The sequence below is a fragment of the Strix aluco genome, chromosome 7, assembly GCF_031877795.1.
Source record: "Strix aluco isolate bStrAlu1 chromosome 7, bStrAlu1.hap1, whole genome shotgun sequence".
NCBI lineage: Eukaryota > Metazoa > Chordata > Aves > Strigiformes > Strigidae > Strix > Strix aluco.
In genome coordinates, this window is record NC_133937.1 from 5,110,604 (window position 1) to 5,128,518 (window position 17,915).

Genomic DNA, 17,915 nt, shown 5'->3' on the forward strand with positions numbered 1-17,915 from the left:
ATTGAGAGACTGTAAAAGTAGTTTTTAAGGTCATCTTGTGTACATCATCTCAGTAATTTTTTTTTTTTCCCTAGGAAACTTAGGTTATGTTGTATGGTAATAGGGCAGTTTGATATTTGACAGGCAATTAGGAATTTAGAAAATTAGGAAGTAATTTTCTAAGTTTCTAATGTCTAATACCTAAATATCTAAGGCTGTGGTATGCAAGAAGCGAGACCAGTCATTTCATTGCTGTTTGAGGAACTGAGAAAGTATCCCTCTGTTATAATGATGTGGGTTTTTTGGTTTTGGTTTTAACGTATACAGTTCTTTAGGCTTTCTGATGTGCGAAGAGGTCATATACCAATACTCAGATTTGCAGAGGAAGAGGCTCACATTTTTTCTCAGATGTGAATCTATATAGATATTTTGATATCTGTGTCTCAGTGTCTTAAAAAAGATCATGTGTTCTTAATTTGTTTTTTACATAATTTGTTAGATTTAATGGCAAATAGCAGAAAACAGTAGATCATCGCCTTTTTTTGCTTCTTTCTAAATTACTTTGATCATGGTGAATAAACAGAGGGTTGTTTTGCCTCTCTTTCAGTCTGGCAAAATAGAGGGTGACCTGAATGTTTGAACTGCTTCATTACAAATGAAAATAAACTAAGAATCTCCTGGATGCTCTGGTTTCAGTAGCAGGAGCTCCAAGAAGTCTAACCTTGTCCATTCTGTCAGATTAAGATGATTTTAAAAAGCTATGGGGTTTTTACTGACTAGATTTAATCCCCAAATATATTTTTGTAGTGTACATTTTGTAAAGTTTACCAAAACCATTTTTAGGTTAAAGCGAAACCTTTAGTTCTTAAGCTTTCCTGTGTAGAAAATGTTTTGTAGCTATATGAGAAACTGAAATTAGTATGTAATATTTTCCTGAAACTGCTTCTGGTTTACTGGCTGAGGCCATGTACAGCCTAAGAAGGAAAGCGTGTGTTTATGTCACTGTGAAATTAAGACTGCAGCAGAAAGTGATTATATAGAAGAAGTATGATGTAGGTAGACAATAATACACCAAATAGATACTTAACATTAATAGGAGCGCTGCTTTGGTGCCATGGTAAGGACACTGATTGCTGTTATGCAGCAGAGCTTTTGAGTGCAGCGTTGATGCCTGTGTTAACGTGCAGTTACTGACTGCTTCCGAGATGTACTGAGACACACAGTACCTGAGAACTGCCATTTCCAGCCCTGTTTTTGCATTCACCTATTAAAATGATGTAAGATCTGTAAGGGTGTTTGCTGGAATGGATGCTTTTCTATAACGTGGTGGTTTATAGCCCTTACTAAATTATTCCTTTCAGTTTATCTAGATTAAGGTAAGTTTTTCTTCGAACCAGGTGGCTATGAAGCATTTTATTATTTTGCGTCTCTTCTAAAACTTGACCCATAACTTTTTTTTTTCTTTATTGTCTTAGCTGTAAAGGACCCTACAGCTGTAGAAAGAGCAAATTTACTGAACATGGCTAAACTGAGTATCAAAGGACTCATTGAATCAGCTTTGAGCTTTGGCCGCACTCTGGATTCTGACTACCCACCTTTGCAGCAGTTCTTTGTTGTCATGGAGCACTGCCTGAAGCATGGCCTTAAAGGTGTGGTAATTGCTCTAGCTGCACATTTCTCATCCCAAACGTGCAATTTTTCTTCCTTTCTTTCTTGAAAGATAAAATCAAACCGTGTTATGTTGCTTTAAGAAGTGAAGAAAACTTGTAAATTTTCACCTTTTATAATTAATAGTGTTATTATTAATACTTCACAACATATATTTCCATATTTACCAACTTTTTCTTTTGCATACCATTTGTTGTAAGTGCTCCAGGGATTACCACAACTGCATGAATGTATGTAGCTTATATTTTTAGCTAGTCATCCTTTTTTGTTTTATTTTTGTTCTAGCACAGTGATTTTATGTTCACAGTAAAATAATTCAGAGATGGCTTTGGATACTGGTGAACTGCCTACTGTCACACTTATCTGGAAATCTAGGCTCAGCAGTTAACCCGTTCATCACAGCAGCTCTTTTGAAGGAAGCTAGTCCAGTAATTTAAATTAACTCAGTTACTTGGTTTTTCTCTTCCTAGTAAGAAAATCCTTTCTAAGTTACAATAAAACCATCTGGGGTCCTCTGGAACTTGTGGAGAAATTATATCCAGAAGCTGAGGAAATAGCAGCAAGTGTCAGAGATTTGCCTGGCCTTAAGTAAGTAGTATTGGTAAAATACAGCAAGAAAATAAAGGACCTGATTGAGAATCTACAGATGTCTAATGATTTCATTTGGCATTAATCAAGCCTTTGAACACCTAGCACATGATATTGGGGGAGAGCATTGGTGAATCTTGCTAGCTTTTCATGTTCTGCACAAAACAGCTAAAAAAGTAGTATTTTTAGGTTCTTTTCTGATGTCCTGGAAGAAAAGTTTTCTGAATGGTGGACAAAAATGGTGCAGAAAGGAACAGGTCTGCAGTCTAGAACTGCAGGAAACATGTGAGTCTAGCCAGCAAAGGCTGTATAAAAACAAAAGGTAACATACAGAAAAGGAAAGTATTAGGCAGCTTTTCAGATTCTTGTGTGTAGGGTCCTTCTCAAATGTAAATCTATGCTGTGAACTACAATCTCCTCCCATTCCTTTGCACTCTGCTTTTGTATTTAGCTTTATAATTGGCCATACGTTAAATACCGAAAGGCTTTGGTTACATTGTGATTGGTATATGGTAGCATAAGGGTTATAATTTATAGGTTTAGACCTTATCTAAAACACATAGGTATATAAACTATGATTTGCTCTTGTGTCAGGCCAGGTGAAGTAACACCCTTTGCCAAGTGTTACACTCTTCCTATCCTGATACAGCATGTGGGTTTTTGGGGTCTTGTTTTGCATTTAGAGCCGGTTGAATCTGGCAAATCAACAATCGGTTATGGGACTGGTGCCACAGCCAGGGGTTTGGCTACTTAGACCACGGGACTCGCTTTGGGAAACCTGGGGTCCATCTGTCAGAGAAGAGAAGAGCATCTTTGGTCATAGGCTTGTCAAACTGGCAAAGAGGGGCTTTAAACTAAATTTGCCAGGGGAGGGGAACCTCAACCCATCCCAGTCCTACCAGCTGGATGCCCAGAGCCTGGAGAGGGGTCACAGGGCAGCAGGAGAGCACCTGGAGAGCAGCACAAAGGAGTTTCAGCCAGAAAGTCAGTTTCATCGGGTGCCCAACTTAAATGCTTCTATGCATGGGGAGTAAACAAGAGGAACTAGAGACCTATGCATGCCTGCAGGGCTATGATCTTATTGGCATCACGAAGACCTGGTGGGATGGCTCCTGTGACTGCAGTGTTGGAATGGAAGGGTACAGGCTCTTTAGGAAGGACGGGCAGGGACACAAGGAGGGGGCGTCACCCTCTATGTCAGTGACCCGCTGGGTTGCATGGAGCTCTGCCTGGGGATGGGTGAGGAGCCGACTGAGAGCTTATGGGTCGCGATTACAGGGAGGGCAGGGACAGGAGATGTCATAGTGAGGGTCTGCTATGGGCTACCCAACCAGGAAGACCGAGCAGATAAGGCCCTCTAAGATAGGAGCAACCTCATGTTCACAAGCCCTGGTCCTCATGGGGGACTTCAACCACCCTGATATTTGTTGGAGGGACAACACAGCAGGGCATAAGCAATCCAGGGCATTCCTGGAATGCATTGATGATAACTTCCTTCTCCAAGAGATAGAGGAGCCAAGGAGGAGAGGTGCTATGCTGGACCTTGTTCTCGCCAACAAGGAGGGGCTGGTGGGGAGTGTGAAGCTCAAGGGCAGCCTTGAAATGGTGAAGTTCAAGGTCCTTAGGGCAGAGAGGAGGGTGCACAGCAAGCTTGCTACCCTGGACTTCAGGAGAGCAGACTCTGGCCTCTTCAGGGACCTGCTTGGCAGAGTAGCATGGGATAAAGCCCTGGAGGGAAGAGGGGCCCAAGAAAGCTGGTTAATATTTCAGGATCACCTCCTCCAAGCTCAGGAGCAATGCATCCTGACAAAGAGCAAGTCAGGCAAAAATGCCAGGAGGCCTGCAGGGATGAACAAGGAGCTTCTGGACAAGCTTAAACAAAATGGAAGCCTACAGAGGGTGGAAGCAAGGACAAGTAGCCTGGGAGGAATAAAGAGAAATTGTCTGAGCACCCAAGGATCATGTTAGGAAGGCCAAAGCCCTGATAGAATTAAATCTGGCCAGGGATGTCAAGGGCAACAAGAAAAGCTTTTTGTAGGTATGTTGGTGATAAAAGGAAGACTAGGGAAAATGTGGGCCCTCTCAGAAAGGAAATGGGAGACCTGGTTACCCAGAACATGGAGAAGACTGAGGTACTCAATGACTTTTTTGCCTCAGTCTTCACTGACAAGGGCTCCAGCCACACCATCCAAGATGCAGAAGGTAAAGGCAGGGACTGGGAGAAAGAAGAACCGCCCACTGTAGGAGAAGATCAGGTTCAAAACCATCTAAGGAACCTGAAGGTGCACAAGTCCATGGGACCTGATGAGATGCATCTGTGGGTCCTGAGGGAACTGGCAGATGAAGTGTCTAAGCCACTATCCATCATATTTGAGAAGTTGTGGCAGTCTGGTGAAGTTCCCGCTGACTGGAAAAGGGGGAACATAACCCCCATTTTTAAAAAGGAAAAAAAAAGAAGACCCAGGGAACTACGGGCCAGTCAGTCTCATCTCTCTGTCCGGCAAGATCATGGAGTGGATCCTCCTGGAAACTATGCGAGAGCATGTGGAAAATAAGGAGATGACTGGTGACAGCCAACATGGCTTCACTAAGGGCAAATTATGCCTGATGAATTTGGTGGCCTTCTACAACGGGGTTACAGTGCTGGTGAATAAAGGAAGAGCAACAGATGTCATCTACCTGGACTTGTGCAAACCTTTTGACATCATCCTTTACAACATCCTTGTCTCCAACCTGGAGAGACATGGAGTTGATGGATGGACCACTTGGTGGATAAGGAATTGGCTGGATGGTCGCACTCAAAGAGTTGTGGTCAATGGCTCGATGTCCCAGTGGAGAGCAGTGACAAGTTCCTCAAGGGTGAGTGTTCGGACTGGTGCAGTTTAACATGTCAGTGACATGGACAGTGTGATTGAGTGCACCCTCAGCAAGTTCACCAATGACACTGAGTTGTGTGGTGTGGTCACACGCTGGAGGGAAGGGATGTGCCATCCAGAGGGACCTGGATAGGCTGGAGAGGTGGGTCTGTGCAAACCTCATGGAGTTCCACAAGGCCAAGTGCAAGGTCCTGCCCATGGGTCGGGGCAATCCCAAGCACAAATCCAGGCTGGGCAATGAGTGGATTGAGAGCAGCCCCAAGGAGAAGGACTTGGGGGTGTTAGTGGATGGAAAAGTGACTGTGAGCCAGCAACATGCGCTCGCAGCCCAGAAAGCCAACCGTGTCCTGGGCTGCATCAAGAGCAGTGTGGCCAGCAGGGCGAGGGAGGGGATTCTCCCCCTCTACTCCCCTCTCATGAGACCCCCCCTGCAGTGCTGTGTCCAGCTCTGGGGCACCAACATCAGAAGGACACGGACCTGCTTGAGCGGGTCCAGAGGAGGCCACGAAGATGCTCGGGGGGCTGGAGCACCTCCCCTGTGAGGACAGGCTGAGAGAGTTGGGGGTGTTCAGCTGGAGAAGAGAAGGCTGTGGGGAGACCTTAGAGTGGCCTCCCAGTACTTAAAGGGGCTACAGGAAAGGTGGGGAGGGACTCTTGATCAGGGGGTGTAGGGGTAGGATGAGGGGTAACGGTTTTAAACTGGAAGAGGGCAGATTTAGATTAGATCTAAGAAAGGAATTCTTCCCTGTGAGGGTGGTGAGCCACTGGCACAGGTTGCCCAGAGAAGCTGTGGCTGCCCCCTCCCTGGCAGTGTTCAAGGCCAGGTTGGACGGGGCTTTGGGCAACCTGGGCTAGTGGAAGGTGTCCCTGCCCATGGCAGGGGGTTGGAACTAGATGATCTTTAAGGTCCCTTCCAACCCAAACCAGTCTGTGATTCTATGATTTATGTGCTTACCACTTCTAACTGTGCAAGCTCTAGAAGAGTTGGATCTAAAGGTCCAGGTTTAATTTGCTGGATATTAATGGTTGCCAGTTATGTGCATTTTCATCTTTTTTTGAACTGTGAGAAGATACCACTGAACTTGTAAACGTGTATGAGCTAAAGCTAGAATTCAGTACGTGTTGTGTAGACCAAAAGAATAGGATTGGGAAGACAAGCTTTCATGATGAGTTGTAATGGACATTCAGTTACTTTTCTCACAATTCCTCTGAAGACTCTATAAGCAAGTTGCAGAAAGGAGTCTGAATTGTTGCAGACATCTTCAGCTAGAAACAGGACTTTCAAGATTATCTTTACAGGCGCTGTCAGGTTAAGAAGGTGGTGCTTCCAAGAAAACAGCACCACTCTTAAAAATTCTTTCCATGCTGCTAGCCACGTACTGTGTGAGAGCAAAGCACATTGAAATACAGCAGGGTGTAGGAAGTTGCATGTTTTCACTCTCTGAGCAAAACAATTAATTTTACTGTCAGGCTCTTGTGCTTTCTCAACTCCTGTTCCTTCCAGGGTCTGCTCCCAAGCCCAGCTGAGCTGATGAAAATTTTTCTGATATTATCGCAAAGCTTGGAGTCAAAGCTTAGACATTATGGCTTGCCAGACTGCATTGCTCAACTAATACTTTAAAATACCCTTTCAGAAATACCAATTGCTCTACCACTAAACTTATGTTTAAGACAGCGAATTGTTATATTGTGGATTTGGGACTATTTATCTTCATGCCTTTTTTTCCAGAACACCACTGGGCCGTGCTCGGGCCTGGTTACGGTTAGCACTAATGCAGAAGAAAATGGCTGACTATCTTCGCTGTTTAATCATTCAGAGAGATCTTCTCAGGTAAACAACTAAGTAGATTTTGTTTATAATTTATTTTTAGAGCTTTAGTTTTCTGAAAAAAAAAAAATTTGGTACTTTTTAATGTGTCCTTAGTGTAGCAAAGTGTAGATTCTAGTCTGTGGGCTGATTTCTTCCAGTCATCAAGGCAGAGGGACCAAACACTGCTGCCTCGTCAAGATTGAGGGCCAGCTGATGGGATGTTACCTTGCCATCATGTAGGTGGGCTTCTGCAACGTGCCTGATGGCTCATTTGTAGATGAGGGTGATGGGGAAGGGCTCCCGCTGCATTCCTTCACCATGCAGAATACAGACTAGAAAGTCCTGGAGAGGAGATGAATTCACCCCTACCATATGCATGGTTTCCTACTGAGCTACCATTGCATGGAGGCCTATTGCCTTGAACTTTCCTTTCCTTTCATAGTTCTAAAACTGTCATTGCTCTCTTCTAGTATAACTTCTCCTCTCTGATGGAGTAGTTGAAGCACAAAGGGAAAAAAAGCCTTGTCATCTTCATTTAAGTTCTATAACCTATATGTATTTTTAAGACTTTTTGTATATGCCTAGATCATGCTGATATGTCAGGATGACATTGGTGTTCAGCAGCTATGGACTTTTCCTTTTAAGGCACAGTTTGTTTCATGGAGTCTAAAACTTTATTTTAGAAATGCAAGGAGGAAGAAGTAAATGTTGGTATTCTGTTGTTTAGTGGAGTGTTTTTTTTTTAAAAAACCTTTTTAGCATTTCAGCCCTTTCCGTTTCTCGTCTCTCACCCTCACCTTTAATTTCAAGCATGTGTTCATTAAAGTCCAGACCTTTTTCACATAAGGTAAATTTTTTACTATTCTTCTTTTGCATTCTGTAGTGTTTAACAATATAATACTTGTCTGAATCAGTGTGGCCAAACATCCACCCATTGCAGTATCCTATTCAGAAGTGGCTAATAGCAAGTGTATAGGGAAAAGCCTTTTTTAATTGTTTTTTTTTAAAGGCAAAGTAAGTCCTGCCTCCCAAATCTTCCAGCCCTCTTTCAGCTTGTGGCTCAGATTTCTGGAGCCAGAGGTAGTACCTTTGTTTTTAATAGCCTCTGAGACAAACCATGCACTTTCAGTTTTTAAATATTTGTAAAGTATGAGCAGATCCAGTTCATCTTTAAGGATGTTGGAGTAAGGCTAAAATCAGAGAAACAACTCAGATTTAGTTGTCACTTATTATTAATGTATTGGATGTAAATATACTGACTATACCAATAAGACACAATTTTCTTCTTTAACAGTGAATTTTATGAGTATCACGCACTAATGATGGAGGAAGAAGGAGCAGTTATTGTTGGGCTATTAGTTGGGTTAAATGTGATAGATGCTAACCTGTGTGTGAAGGGAGAAGACCTAGATTCACAAGTAAGTCAGTACAGGTAAAGTAATGTACGTGCAATCCATAAGATTTTTATGTACAGTGGATTTTGTTACTGTGGAGTTGTGACTTGTTAGAAATCTTACTAGAGACTGTTTAGGGTGTGATCCATCTACTGGATCAGTGGGGCCTTTTGCATTAACCTCAGTATCAGTTGGGTAAGGCCTTTAGATGGTGATAATTGTCAGAGTGCAAGGGTAAAGTTTGATGCTTCGTCATCAAATGGATGCAATAGTAGCAATGCAGAGTTCTTTCCATCTTAATTGCATAACTCCTCCTTTTCCTTTGTGGGAGAAGTATAGTTCCATGATCAGTTTATCCCATTTGGTTCATTTATTGTTGTTCTGGAACATAATAGGAATGTTTCAAGGACCTGAAACAAAAACGTGCTTCGCATAGTCTAATAAAAGACCTTACTGAGAGGGTGACTGCTTCCAATCTGCAAAACAAGACTTAGAATTTTTCCTCCCTTGCAAAGAGCTTTGACTTTGAACTCTGATCTTTTCCAAGAAAACCTTGAAGGATTCTTTTAAAAGGCAGATGCACAAGTATTTATAAAGAAATGTGGGCTGTGTTCAGTCCTGATTTTTTTTCCAGCTTCTTTGTGGAAAACAGTTTAAGTGATTACTACTGTATGTCAGCCATTTCTATGGCAAAGAAAAAGTTATAGCTAATTGGGTATGTGTGCTGTTGAATCATGGGGTTAATTTGTCTTCCGTTGTTCATTCTAGTTACTATCTACTGTTTTAGGCACTGATCTTGCGTACCAGAAGACGTAACATTGAAAGGCCTGTAATTATAGAAAACTTATCAACGTGCTCTTCTTAATATTGAGAATTATATGTGTGTATCACAAAATCTATTGCTATCTACACCTTTGTTATCTAGGTCACTTAGTGGCTTTGCTGTATGAGGGAAGATAAAACTTGATTTGAGAGGGTAGTAGTGGCTGTCCAGATGAGAATTTAGAGTAATTCTGTTTGTGAGGAGTAGCGTAAATAAGGCACCTTCTCAGAGAAGGCAGAAGCAGCATGTTGTATTGAGCAGAAAGAGAAACTTCTGAAGGATGGTGAGGTTACATCTGGAAGCATAGTTCTGGCATGTGAGAAGAATGCTCTTCAGTGGTCAAATGTGTGATACACACACAAAGAATTTAACTTTTATAACTTCATGGAGAAGTAACTTTTAGAGAGCTAACATTCTACTTTTGCATAGAGATAGTATTTGCTTTAATAAGCAAAATATGTTTTTTAAAAAGCTGTTGGAGAAGAGACTTTTTACAAAAGATATGGAAGTGACAAGTAGAAGACTGTCGTAGGAAAGTGACAGGAGAGCATTGTATAAACCAAGAAAATGTCAGACTTAGTAAGTTACTTGTATTCAAAAGCTAAAGGGAGCTCAAGAAGGAAGCCGTAGATCAGAGAAATTGAAATACTTTTGTGAAGAGACTGCTAGACACCAAAAAGGAAGGGTTTTGGTAAAGCAAACGTGGTTAAATACTTTTGTTTCAGGTTTGTGAATAGAGTTGGAAGCAGAACTCATGGTAATGTTATTTATCATATATATGATTAAATTACAATTGAATAGAAAAGAAATTAATTAGATTTGGATTTAGCAAGGTTTGAAAAAATGAATGCAGTTGAGTTGGCACACCTGGGAATCAGCAAGTGTGGAGAGGTAGTATTATTTGGCAAGAAATATTGACAAACTAAACATGGGGAAAACATCAGTTTGGGAGACATGCTGTGATAGGAAATCATGTGAAGCACTACAGACAAATTATCACGAGTCTACTCAACCAGCGACAGGGTTAAGTAATACCTGGTAATTCCCAAAATGAAAGTCTTCCTGTAAATTCTTGGCTAAGCTCAGTCAGAGGTAGGAAGTAATCTTTTCTTTGGGGTTTGGTACATGGCCCATTGTTAATTTTGTTCAAAGGTAACATAAATCTTAAAAATATATGAAACTATACTTTTTTAAAAAGATTTTGTTTAAGATGTTACAGTGTTTTGAGCTTCTGGCTGAAACTCGACCAACCTTGAAAAAGCTGATGTGACTGAGGTTTTAGTAATTATATAGATACAAGACCATGAATATCAACAGCAGTTATTTGTATGAGATGAAACTGTGTATATTTGCTTTCCCCTAGGTTGGGGTGATCGATTTCTCTATGTATTTAAAGAGTGATGATGACATTGGGGGTAAGGAAAGGTATGTCCTCACCAAATACCTCAGATTTTGGATGTTAATGAATGATTTCTTGACTGGTGCCCTGTTCTTTGTAGAAATAAGTCAGGTTCCCTAAAGATGAAGTCTTCTGGTCTCATTGTCTTGAGAAAAATGGTGTGCTACGTTGTTCTGTATTACTAGTTAGCTGGAAGAATATTTGCCCTCTGAAGCAAGCCTCAGCCACATCACCTACTTCCTTTTCCTGATGGGCAGTATTGGAGGATTGCAAGGCGGCAATGAGAAGGAACCTGCTGACCTTTAAGCCCTCAGCTTGGAATTTTGTCAGTGTTTCAATGAAGCAGAGTTATGGCAGAGTAAATAAACATCCTTTTTCCTATGAGACTCTGTATGTTGCTATGCTTTATGTAGAGAAATTGTTTGCAGTTAAAGCATTGGGGTTTTTTGTCTCTCACTGATGTCACAACATCTAAGTTCTTGACTTGATGCTTGTGAGATGAAGTTGCTTCTTTTCTCTTTAAAAAGCCCAATTAAGATGGATATTTACATATGATATGTATATTTTCAGTACATAGTTCACTACATCATTTTGTTAAAGCTAATTTTATTATGTGCTTGTTTTAGAAATGTACAGATTGCTGCCATTTTGGACCAAAAGAATTATGTTGAAGAGCTAAACAGGCAATTGAAGTAAGTATTACTTTGAAGTATGCGTGTCAGGCCAGGCTTACAGGTAAAACACCTCTAATTCCTTTTGCACCACAGCTTTGTGGGAGAACTTCAGAGAAGGGGTGCAAATTGTTTATGTTTAGACTGAGGATGCAGTGAAGTTGGAAGGGATACACTCTTCTGGAGAGACTCAAGAAGTCTCAGTTTTCCTGGTTTTGTTTTTGACAGTCAGAACCTTTATTCTTCAAATAAATAAAAAACAGCAGTCCAAAACTGATCGAGGTCCTCACAATTCATAACTACACAGGAATGAAAAGCTTGATCTGGATTTTAACTGCACTCTATTTAACAGTTTTCAAAAAGTGTTATTGGGTGTTCTGGGTGAATCCACATGATTTGGTTTCTTTGCCTTTCGTAATATTTTAGTTTGTAGCTTTAATGCCCAGGACTAAAACTGAATAAGTTCATTGCTTGCTGGAAATTACTTACACGTAGTAGGTTGTGGTTCCTGTAGAAACAGTTTTCAGGAAAGCAGCCTTTCCCCTTTACTTTGCTAGATGGAGCAAACGTAGTCCACTACTGTGTTTGTTAATGTACAAATAGAGGAACGGTGATTGTAATTATCTGAGGAGTACTGTACAAAACTAAACAATGTGAGGAGCTAAGGAAGAAAAATACCCAACAAAACCGAACAACAAACCCACAAAGAACTTCTGTAGAATCTGTAGTATAGCTGATCTTCTTGATCCCTTCTTGAAATGTAATTGTATCTTTTCATTTTTAATACTGGTAATCTTGAGCACTAGTTACTATGTAGCTACTGTTGGGGTAAACATATTCTGATTTGGGATTGTGTCAGTCACCGAGCAGAAACCTTCAACAGGGCAGAATAACTGAGTGCATCAAATACGAGCAAAATGAAAGTAAGTTAAGAAGGAGAAAGGAGCTATCACAGTTAAGAGTAGTGGTGTTTGTGTGATGATAGCTGTCATCGTTCAGGTGAGCCCCTGTGTATTGAGTATGTTCTTGTACACTGGTTTATGCATGGAATTACTTGCAAGCCAGTGGTTCAGCGACTCTCCTATTTTATTTCAGGTCAGCTGTTACTTTCCACACATCCTAAAATGCATTAATCTCCTCTACCTTGCCATTCTTAATGAACTGGTAACTTCTGAGGACACCACAGTAGAAGTACGTGGAAAAGTAAACAGTGTTACAGAACAGGTTTTGGTTTTTTTTTTTTCTGTGTGTGAAGTGCAGTCTAAAAAAATGTGCTTATGGCAGAAATAGGCAATCAGGTAATGGAGAAGACCTGAATGTAGTTTGATATGATAAAAAAACCACAGAGTAATAAAAGGGAACAAAATTCTGATGAGACTTATAAATGAAGTCAAGGAGCATCAAGAAAGCCTCAGGATAGATCTCAAAAAATGTGCAGAAGCGAATAATTTTGTAAAAGAAATGGATTTTGGAGGAAGAGAACCTGGAGAATGGTTTCAATATATGGGGGGAAAAACCCCAAGAAGATTGTAAACTGTCTTTTAAGGGAACTCATTAAACGTTTGGATGCAATATAGTTGTGAGGATAAACAGAAGGGAGAATACATGTAAAGTCACACCCAACCAGGAGTTTAAGTGACAGGGATGACATTGGGAGTTGGAAAGAATTATATAAACGTTCAACAAAGGAGACTAATTTTCTTATATTTAGGAAAACCTCAAATAATGGGAGCAGACCTTTTAGCACTTAACTGTTAATCACTGTACTTCGCATTAAAGCTTTTGAGCTTGGTTTAATGAGTTTTGATGTAATTTTGAATAACGTTTTTTCTTTTTCTCTTTCAGTAGCACAGTTAGCAGTCTACATGCAAGAGTTGATTCACTAGAGAAATCAAACACCAAACTGATTGAAGAGGTATTTTTTTTTAGCAATGTATAATAGATTATTTACTCTCAAACACTATTTTTCTAACCATACTTGCATTATTTTAATCCACATAAGTTCTGTATAATATGTTCAGATACCTTTATTTTGGCTTGAAGAAAAGGTGGAGTAGTGGCAGGGATTTGAAGTCAGCTTGCCTAGGTAGCCTGCAGCATCAGTAAATTAATTCTGTAGAACATTGCAATTTCCCACTTTGGACAAAACCAGAAGAGAAGCCTTTCTTAATGCCAGCTGTCAGTCTGATTCTGTGCAGATGACTAGTCCATAATGGATGACAGCAGTTGCTACAAAGAGACAGAAAGTAGTTCACCAAGCAATTTCTGTTACCATTTTCAGGGTAAATGGTAACATGGTTTCTTGCTTATTTACCATATGCTTATATACAATTTTTAGACTTGTCCTGCTCTGGTTTTGTATTTATATACTATATTTCCAGTTATCTCTGATACTTGACTAGATTCCAATATTTTTAACTTTGTAAGAGAGAGCACAATTTTTTTTTTAATCCAAGCTGCTTGAGGAAGCTGCTTGAGTTAATGAGGTGGAAAATTGAAATGTCTAAATTCAGCTTTTGAAGGGATAGCTAGCTCACTCTGGGTATTAATGTGTCCCGATAGAGGGAAAACATTTTTACTGAGTGTTAATTCTCAGAGTATTCTGGTTCCTTTACAAGCCTTCAGCCCAAGTCCACCTATTTTGATCAGCTGGCTTATAATTCTGATATTGATGTATATACTGTAGGGCCCAGTTATAATGTTTTGGCTTTTGTAAATGTTTTCTTTTCATCTCGAAGACATTTCCTTATGTAAATTGCTCCATGTGATACATTAAGATGTCCAAAAAGAACAAAACTGGGTATATTTGAATCCAAATGGAAAGAAAAAATTTAGGACAAGGAAAGGAAATTGAGGGTCTTTAAGTCATAATAAAACAATGAAAAGAAAGCTTATTCTTTACCAGACATGAAGTAATGAAGTATATTCAATACACATGCCATTGTGTAATGAGACCCATTACTAAAATCAGGAGCTTTATGTTTTCTTTAAAAACAATTAAACCTCTGTTTGGTAGAGTGTGAGAATAGAGCAGAGAATGTCTTGGTCTTGCATTCATCAGAACATTTTTTTATCTATTTCTACTCACAAAACTCATGGTGCTTTTACTTTTTTTTGTTTTTTCTTTTCAGTTAGCAATAGCCAAAAACAATATAATTAAACTTCAGGAAGAAAACCATCAGTTAAGGAGTGAAAATACTCTTATTTTAATGAAAACACAGCATCATCTAGAGGTATGTTAGTTTTACCACATTTAATGTAGTAATGTCGTGTCATTCATTGTCATTCAAATGTTCTTACATTGCAACTTGAAGTAAGCAGTAGCTGGGCCAAATCTAAAACAACTTTTATTAGGGAAAAGACTTATTAAATCTGGAAAGCTTTATAATGGCATAAATATATTGAAATTATAGGACCCTAGATTGTTTTATACCCATACGCAAATTTTGTAGCATTTTACCTTGTATTCTACTTTTCTTCCATTCTTCCTTTTTTCTTTAGACTGTAAGCTATATCTAAGAGCATTTAAGGCAATATTATCTGAAAATCTTGTCAAAATAGTGTGGGTTTTAGTTGCCATTCTGACCTGTCTCATTGTATAGATGTCATTTGGAGTAATCATATATACAATCACTGAGCTTATTTTTAAAGCTGTGATTTGTAGCTCCTTGTGCAACTTCTTGTATGTGTTTTACAGGGTAACTGGTAAAAGAACAGCTTAAGCGAATGTGTGGATTCCTCAGTGCTGAAAGAATTGTGTGTTAGAGTGACTTAGTGGAGGAAGACTGTACTGCAGTACAGATTTTTATTTTGCTAGATTTACTCAATTCTCATTATAACACTGATGATCACATAGCAGAAACAGCTCTTTCCAACGTTTGTAGTGTGCTTGGAGAATGTATTTTTAAGCTTTTTTTTTTTCCCCCCACAAGTGTTATATTTATGCTGTTGATTGCTAAACTTGTGATGAAGAAAAATAGATTCTCTGTATCTTTGTAGGCAACTAAAGTGGATGTTGAAGCAGAACTTCAGACATACAAACACTCCAGGCAGGGTTTAGATGAAATGTACAATGAAGCACGTAGACAACTTCGAGAAGAATCACAACTTCGTCAAGTAAGTGTTCTTTTCTAGGATTACACTACTTCTAGAAAAGTTTATGCTTGAGAAGAGTCAGTTTGTACATATTTCTAGTTTTGCTTCTGCTGAGCTTAGATGTTGCCTTTAATCGACTTTAATTGCCTTTTGTCTAACTGCTTGTAATAAAAAGGATTTCTTAAATATTTAAAAAAAATATTTCTGTAACAATACATTTTCTTTGAGAAATTTTTCCATCCATTGTTAGCAATACTGTATGCTCTGTATGTATGCTAAATCTTTCTTGTGAAAACAGAAATCCTTTAGTTCTGTTTTTGTAATTAATACTCAGGCAACTCTATGCAGCACTGGCAGGGTAATTTCTTATAATGCAAGTTTTCTTCTCCCAAAGTTACAAAAAACCCCATCGGTCACTAAGTACATGAGAGCGTAACGTTTATGTAGTGGATAATTACAAAGTTAAGGAGGAGCAGAATTTCTGAAGTGGTGAAATAGGTGGTGCTGCAGCTCTGTTAGTGTTAGCTTTTATCTTTTTCAAAACAGAGATAGACTGTTGAATAATTATTTAAATATTCTGTGTTGCATTGTGTTTGTGTTTTATAGGATATGGAGAATGAGTTAGTGGTTCAAGTTAGTATGAAACATGAGATAGAACTTGCCATGAAGTTGCTGGAGAAGGACATCCACGAGAAGCAGGATACCCTCATAGGCCTTCGACAGCAGCTTGATGAAGTTAAAGCAATTAACATGGAAATGTACCAAAAGCTGCAGGTAAAGGAACAGTCTGCTGTTAAACTGATGCAATGACTTTGATTGGAGTGAGAGAGATGCATTACCATTTTGTTTAGTTAAGCACTGCTCTTTCCTTAATTTTTGGTTTCTTTTTGCTTCTCAGGTCAGCTTGTTGTTTTGGAACTTTACTGATGCAAGCATGATTTCACACAAAGAAGTTCTTAAGGCAGTCATTTAATGCTAGTGGGTTTATAAAAGAAACGAGCATGAGAATAAGATCATGGCCTAATAAATAGCTATGTGGAATAGAAAGAGTAATAGCATATCTAGTGATAATGACACTGTTTGGCCTGTGTTGTATAAAGAACCCAAGAGAATGTAGGTATGTAGTGAGGAGTTAAGGAGGAGATCTGAGCTTTCAAAGTAAAGAAAGGCATTTGGAAAACAAGGTTGTATTAAATGAAAAAGCTAATTACAGGTTGTTTTTTTAATCTGTTAACAAACTAAGAAAATCTGTAACAATGCAATTCTTCTTTGGGAGAATATGGATCTCAGAGGCTCAACATGCAGTTAATAGATGACCAAACACCAGGGAAGTTTAGCAGTGAATTATTTATGCGAAACATAAATTGGATTTATGGAATAAATGATCAAAACCAGCACAAGAAACCAGTCAAATCTGTGGCAGAATGAGGGGGAAAAAAAATTAGAATGTTGCAGAGAGATAATTGAGATGATGGACAAAGGATGCAACTTTTCCACGTGCAGCTGTGTGGAAACTGGACCAGAGGAAGAGAAATATAAGTAGAACTGAAAAGAAGAATAAGAGGAGAATGTTCTTCAGTATGTTAGGATCTGTAGGGTTTTGTTTTTCTTTTAGAGCTGGGGACTGTGGGTAACACTGATTTCACTTAATGACATTCAGACCCACTTCCTGGGCAGAGTAAAACAGTTTAATCATGCCCAGTCTCTACTGATTAGGGACCAGTTCTTAATGTTGATCTGTATAGCAAGGATGATGTTCTACTTTTTATTTAGATCTTTGAGCTGTGGTTGTAGCAGCTCTGCAAACAATCAAAATTGTGAAATGTGTTTAGTAAAATTCTTACAAGATTTTTAGGTGCATATGGTGGTTTGATAAGAGTTGGAGAACCTTAGTGATTTCCAGGACTAAGCATCCTTTATTGGTAAGGTTCTGAGGGGCTTCTTAAAAAGGTGATCTGTGAATTTGACTTGCAAAATGAGTAACTAAGAAAGGAAACCAAAATGAAAAACGTATACTTATTAAATAGCATCTGCACTTGCAAAGTACAAAACTACAAACTTGCTAGCCATAACATTTTAAGTACTGTCCACCACATTTTTTAGATGGGACTGTTTAAAAAGAATCAAAACCTGAAGCTGTTTTAACGTTTTTCCCTTCAAATATGAAGAAAAAAACCCCCATGAGGTAACACTGTAATATATACCTACTTCAGTTTTAACCTTTTTTGTAACACAGGTTTCTGAAGATGCTATGAAAGAAAAGAATGAAATAATTGGTCGATTAGAGGATAAGACCAATCAAATTAATGCAACTATGAAACAACTAGAACAAAGGTACAGGCCCATCTTTGGTTTTCTTCATTTGTGTCTCCATCTCCTTACATTTTACCGTATTCCTACACAGTTGCCACAAAATGTAACTTTCAATTAGAAAATTTGAAAAGAACCTTTCTGAAACTTTAGTGCTTTACTGTTTGATTTTTTTTTTTTCTTTTTAACAACCACACTTATTCTAAATACAGACTTAATCTTTCAGTTTTCTTCCTCCACCATATTTCTTCTGGTCCTGGGTTTTTGTGCTGATACCAAAAGTTGTTCTTCCAGCTGTTTCA

The 17,915-nt window shown here is 39.1% G+C and overlaps 1 protein-coding gene across 3 annotated transcripts in view; it reads left to right on the forward strand.

Annotated features, from left to right (window-relative positions):
- The window catches only part of RUFY2 (RUN and FYVE domain containing 2), a 39,420-nt gene that overhangs the window by 10,452 nt on the left and 11,053 nt on the right, over positions 1-17,915 (forward strand). For 2 of the 3 annotated variants that reach the window (XM_074830287.1, XM_074830288.1), the window contains exons 2-12: positions 1,455-1,628; positions 2,118-2,235; positions 6,841-6,942; positions 8,216-8,339; positions 10,502-10,563; positions 11,164-11,229; positions 13,054-13,123; positions 14,340-14,441; positions 15,208-15,324; positions 15,910-16,077; positions 17,540-17,637. In XM_074830287.1, coding sequence (XP_074686388.1) covers positions 1,455-1,628; positions 2,118-2,235; positions 6,841-6,942; positions 8,216-8,339; positions 10,502-10,563; positions 11,164-11,229; positions 13,054-13,123; positions 14,340-14,441; positions 15,208-15,324; positions 15,910-16,077; positions 17,540-17,637 — 1,201 coding nt within the window. Of the gene's footprint in view, positions 1-1,454; positions 1,629-2,117; positions 2,236-4,624; positions 5,095-6,840; positions 6,943-8,215; positions 8,340-10,501; positions 10,564-11,163; positions 11,230-13,053; positions 13,124-14,339; positions 14,442-15,207; positions 15,325-15,909; positions 16,078-17,539; positions 17,638-17,915 lie in introns of those variants that run through there. The other variant, XM_074830289.1, reaches the window with a different exon arrangement.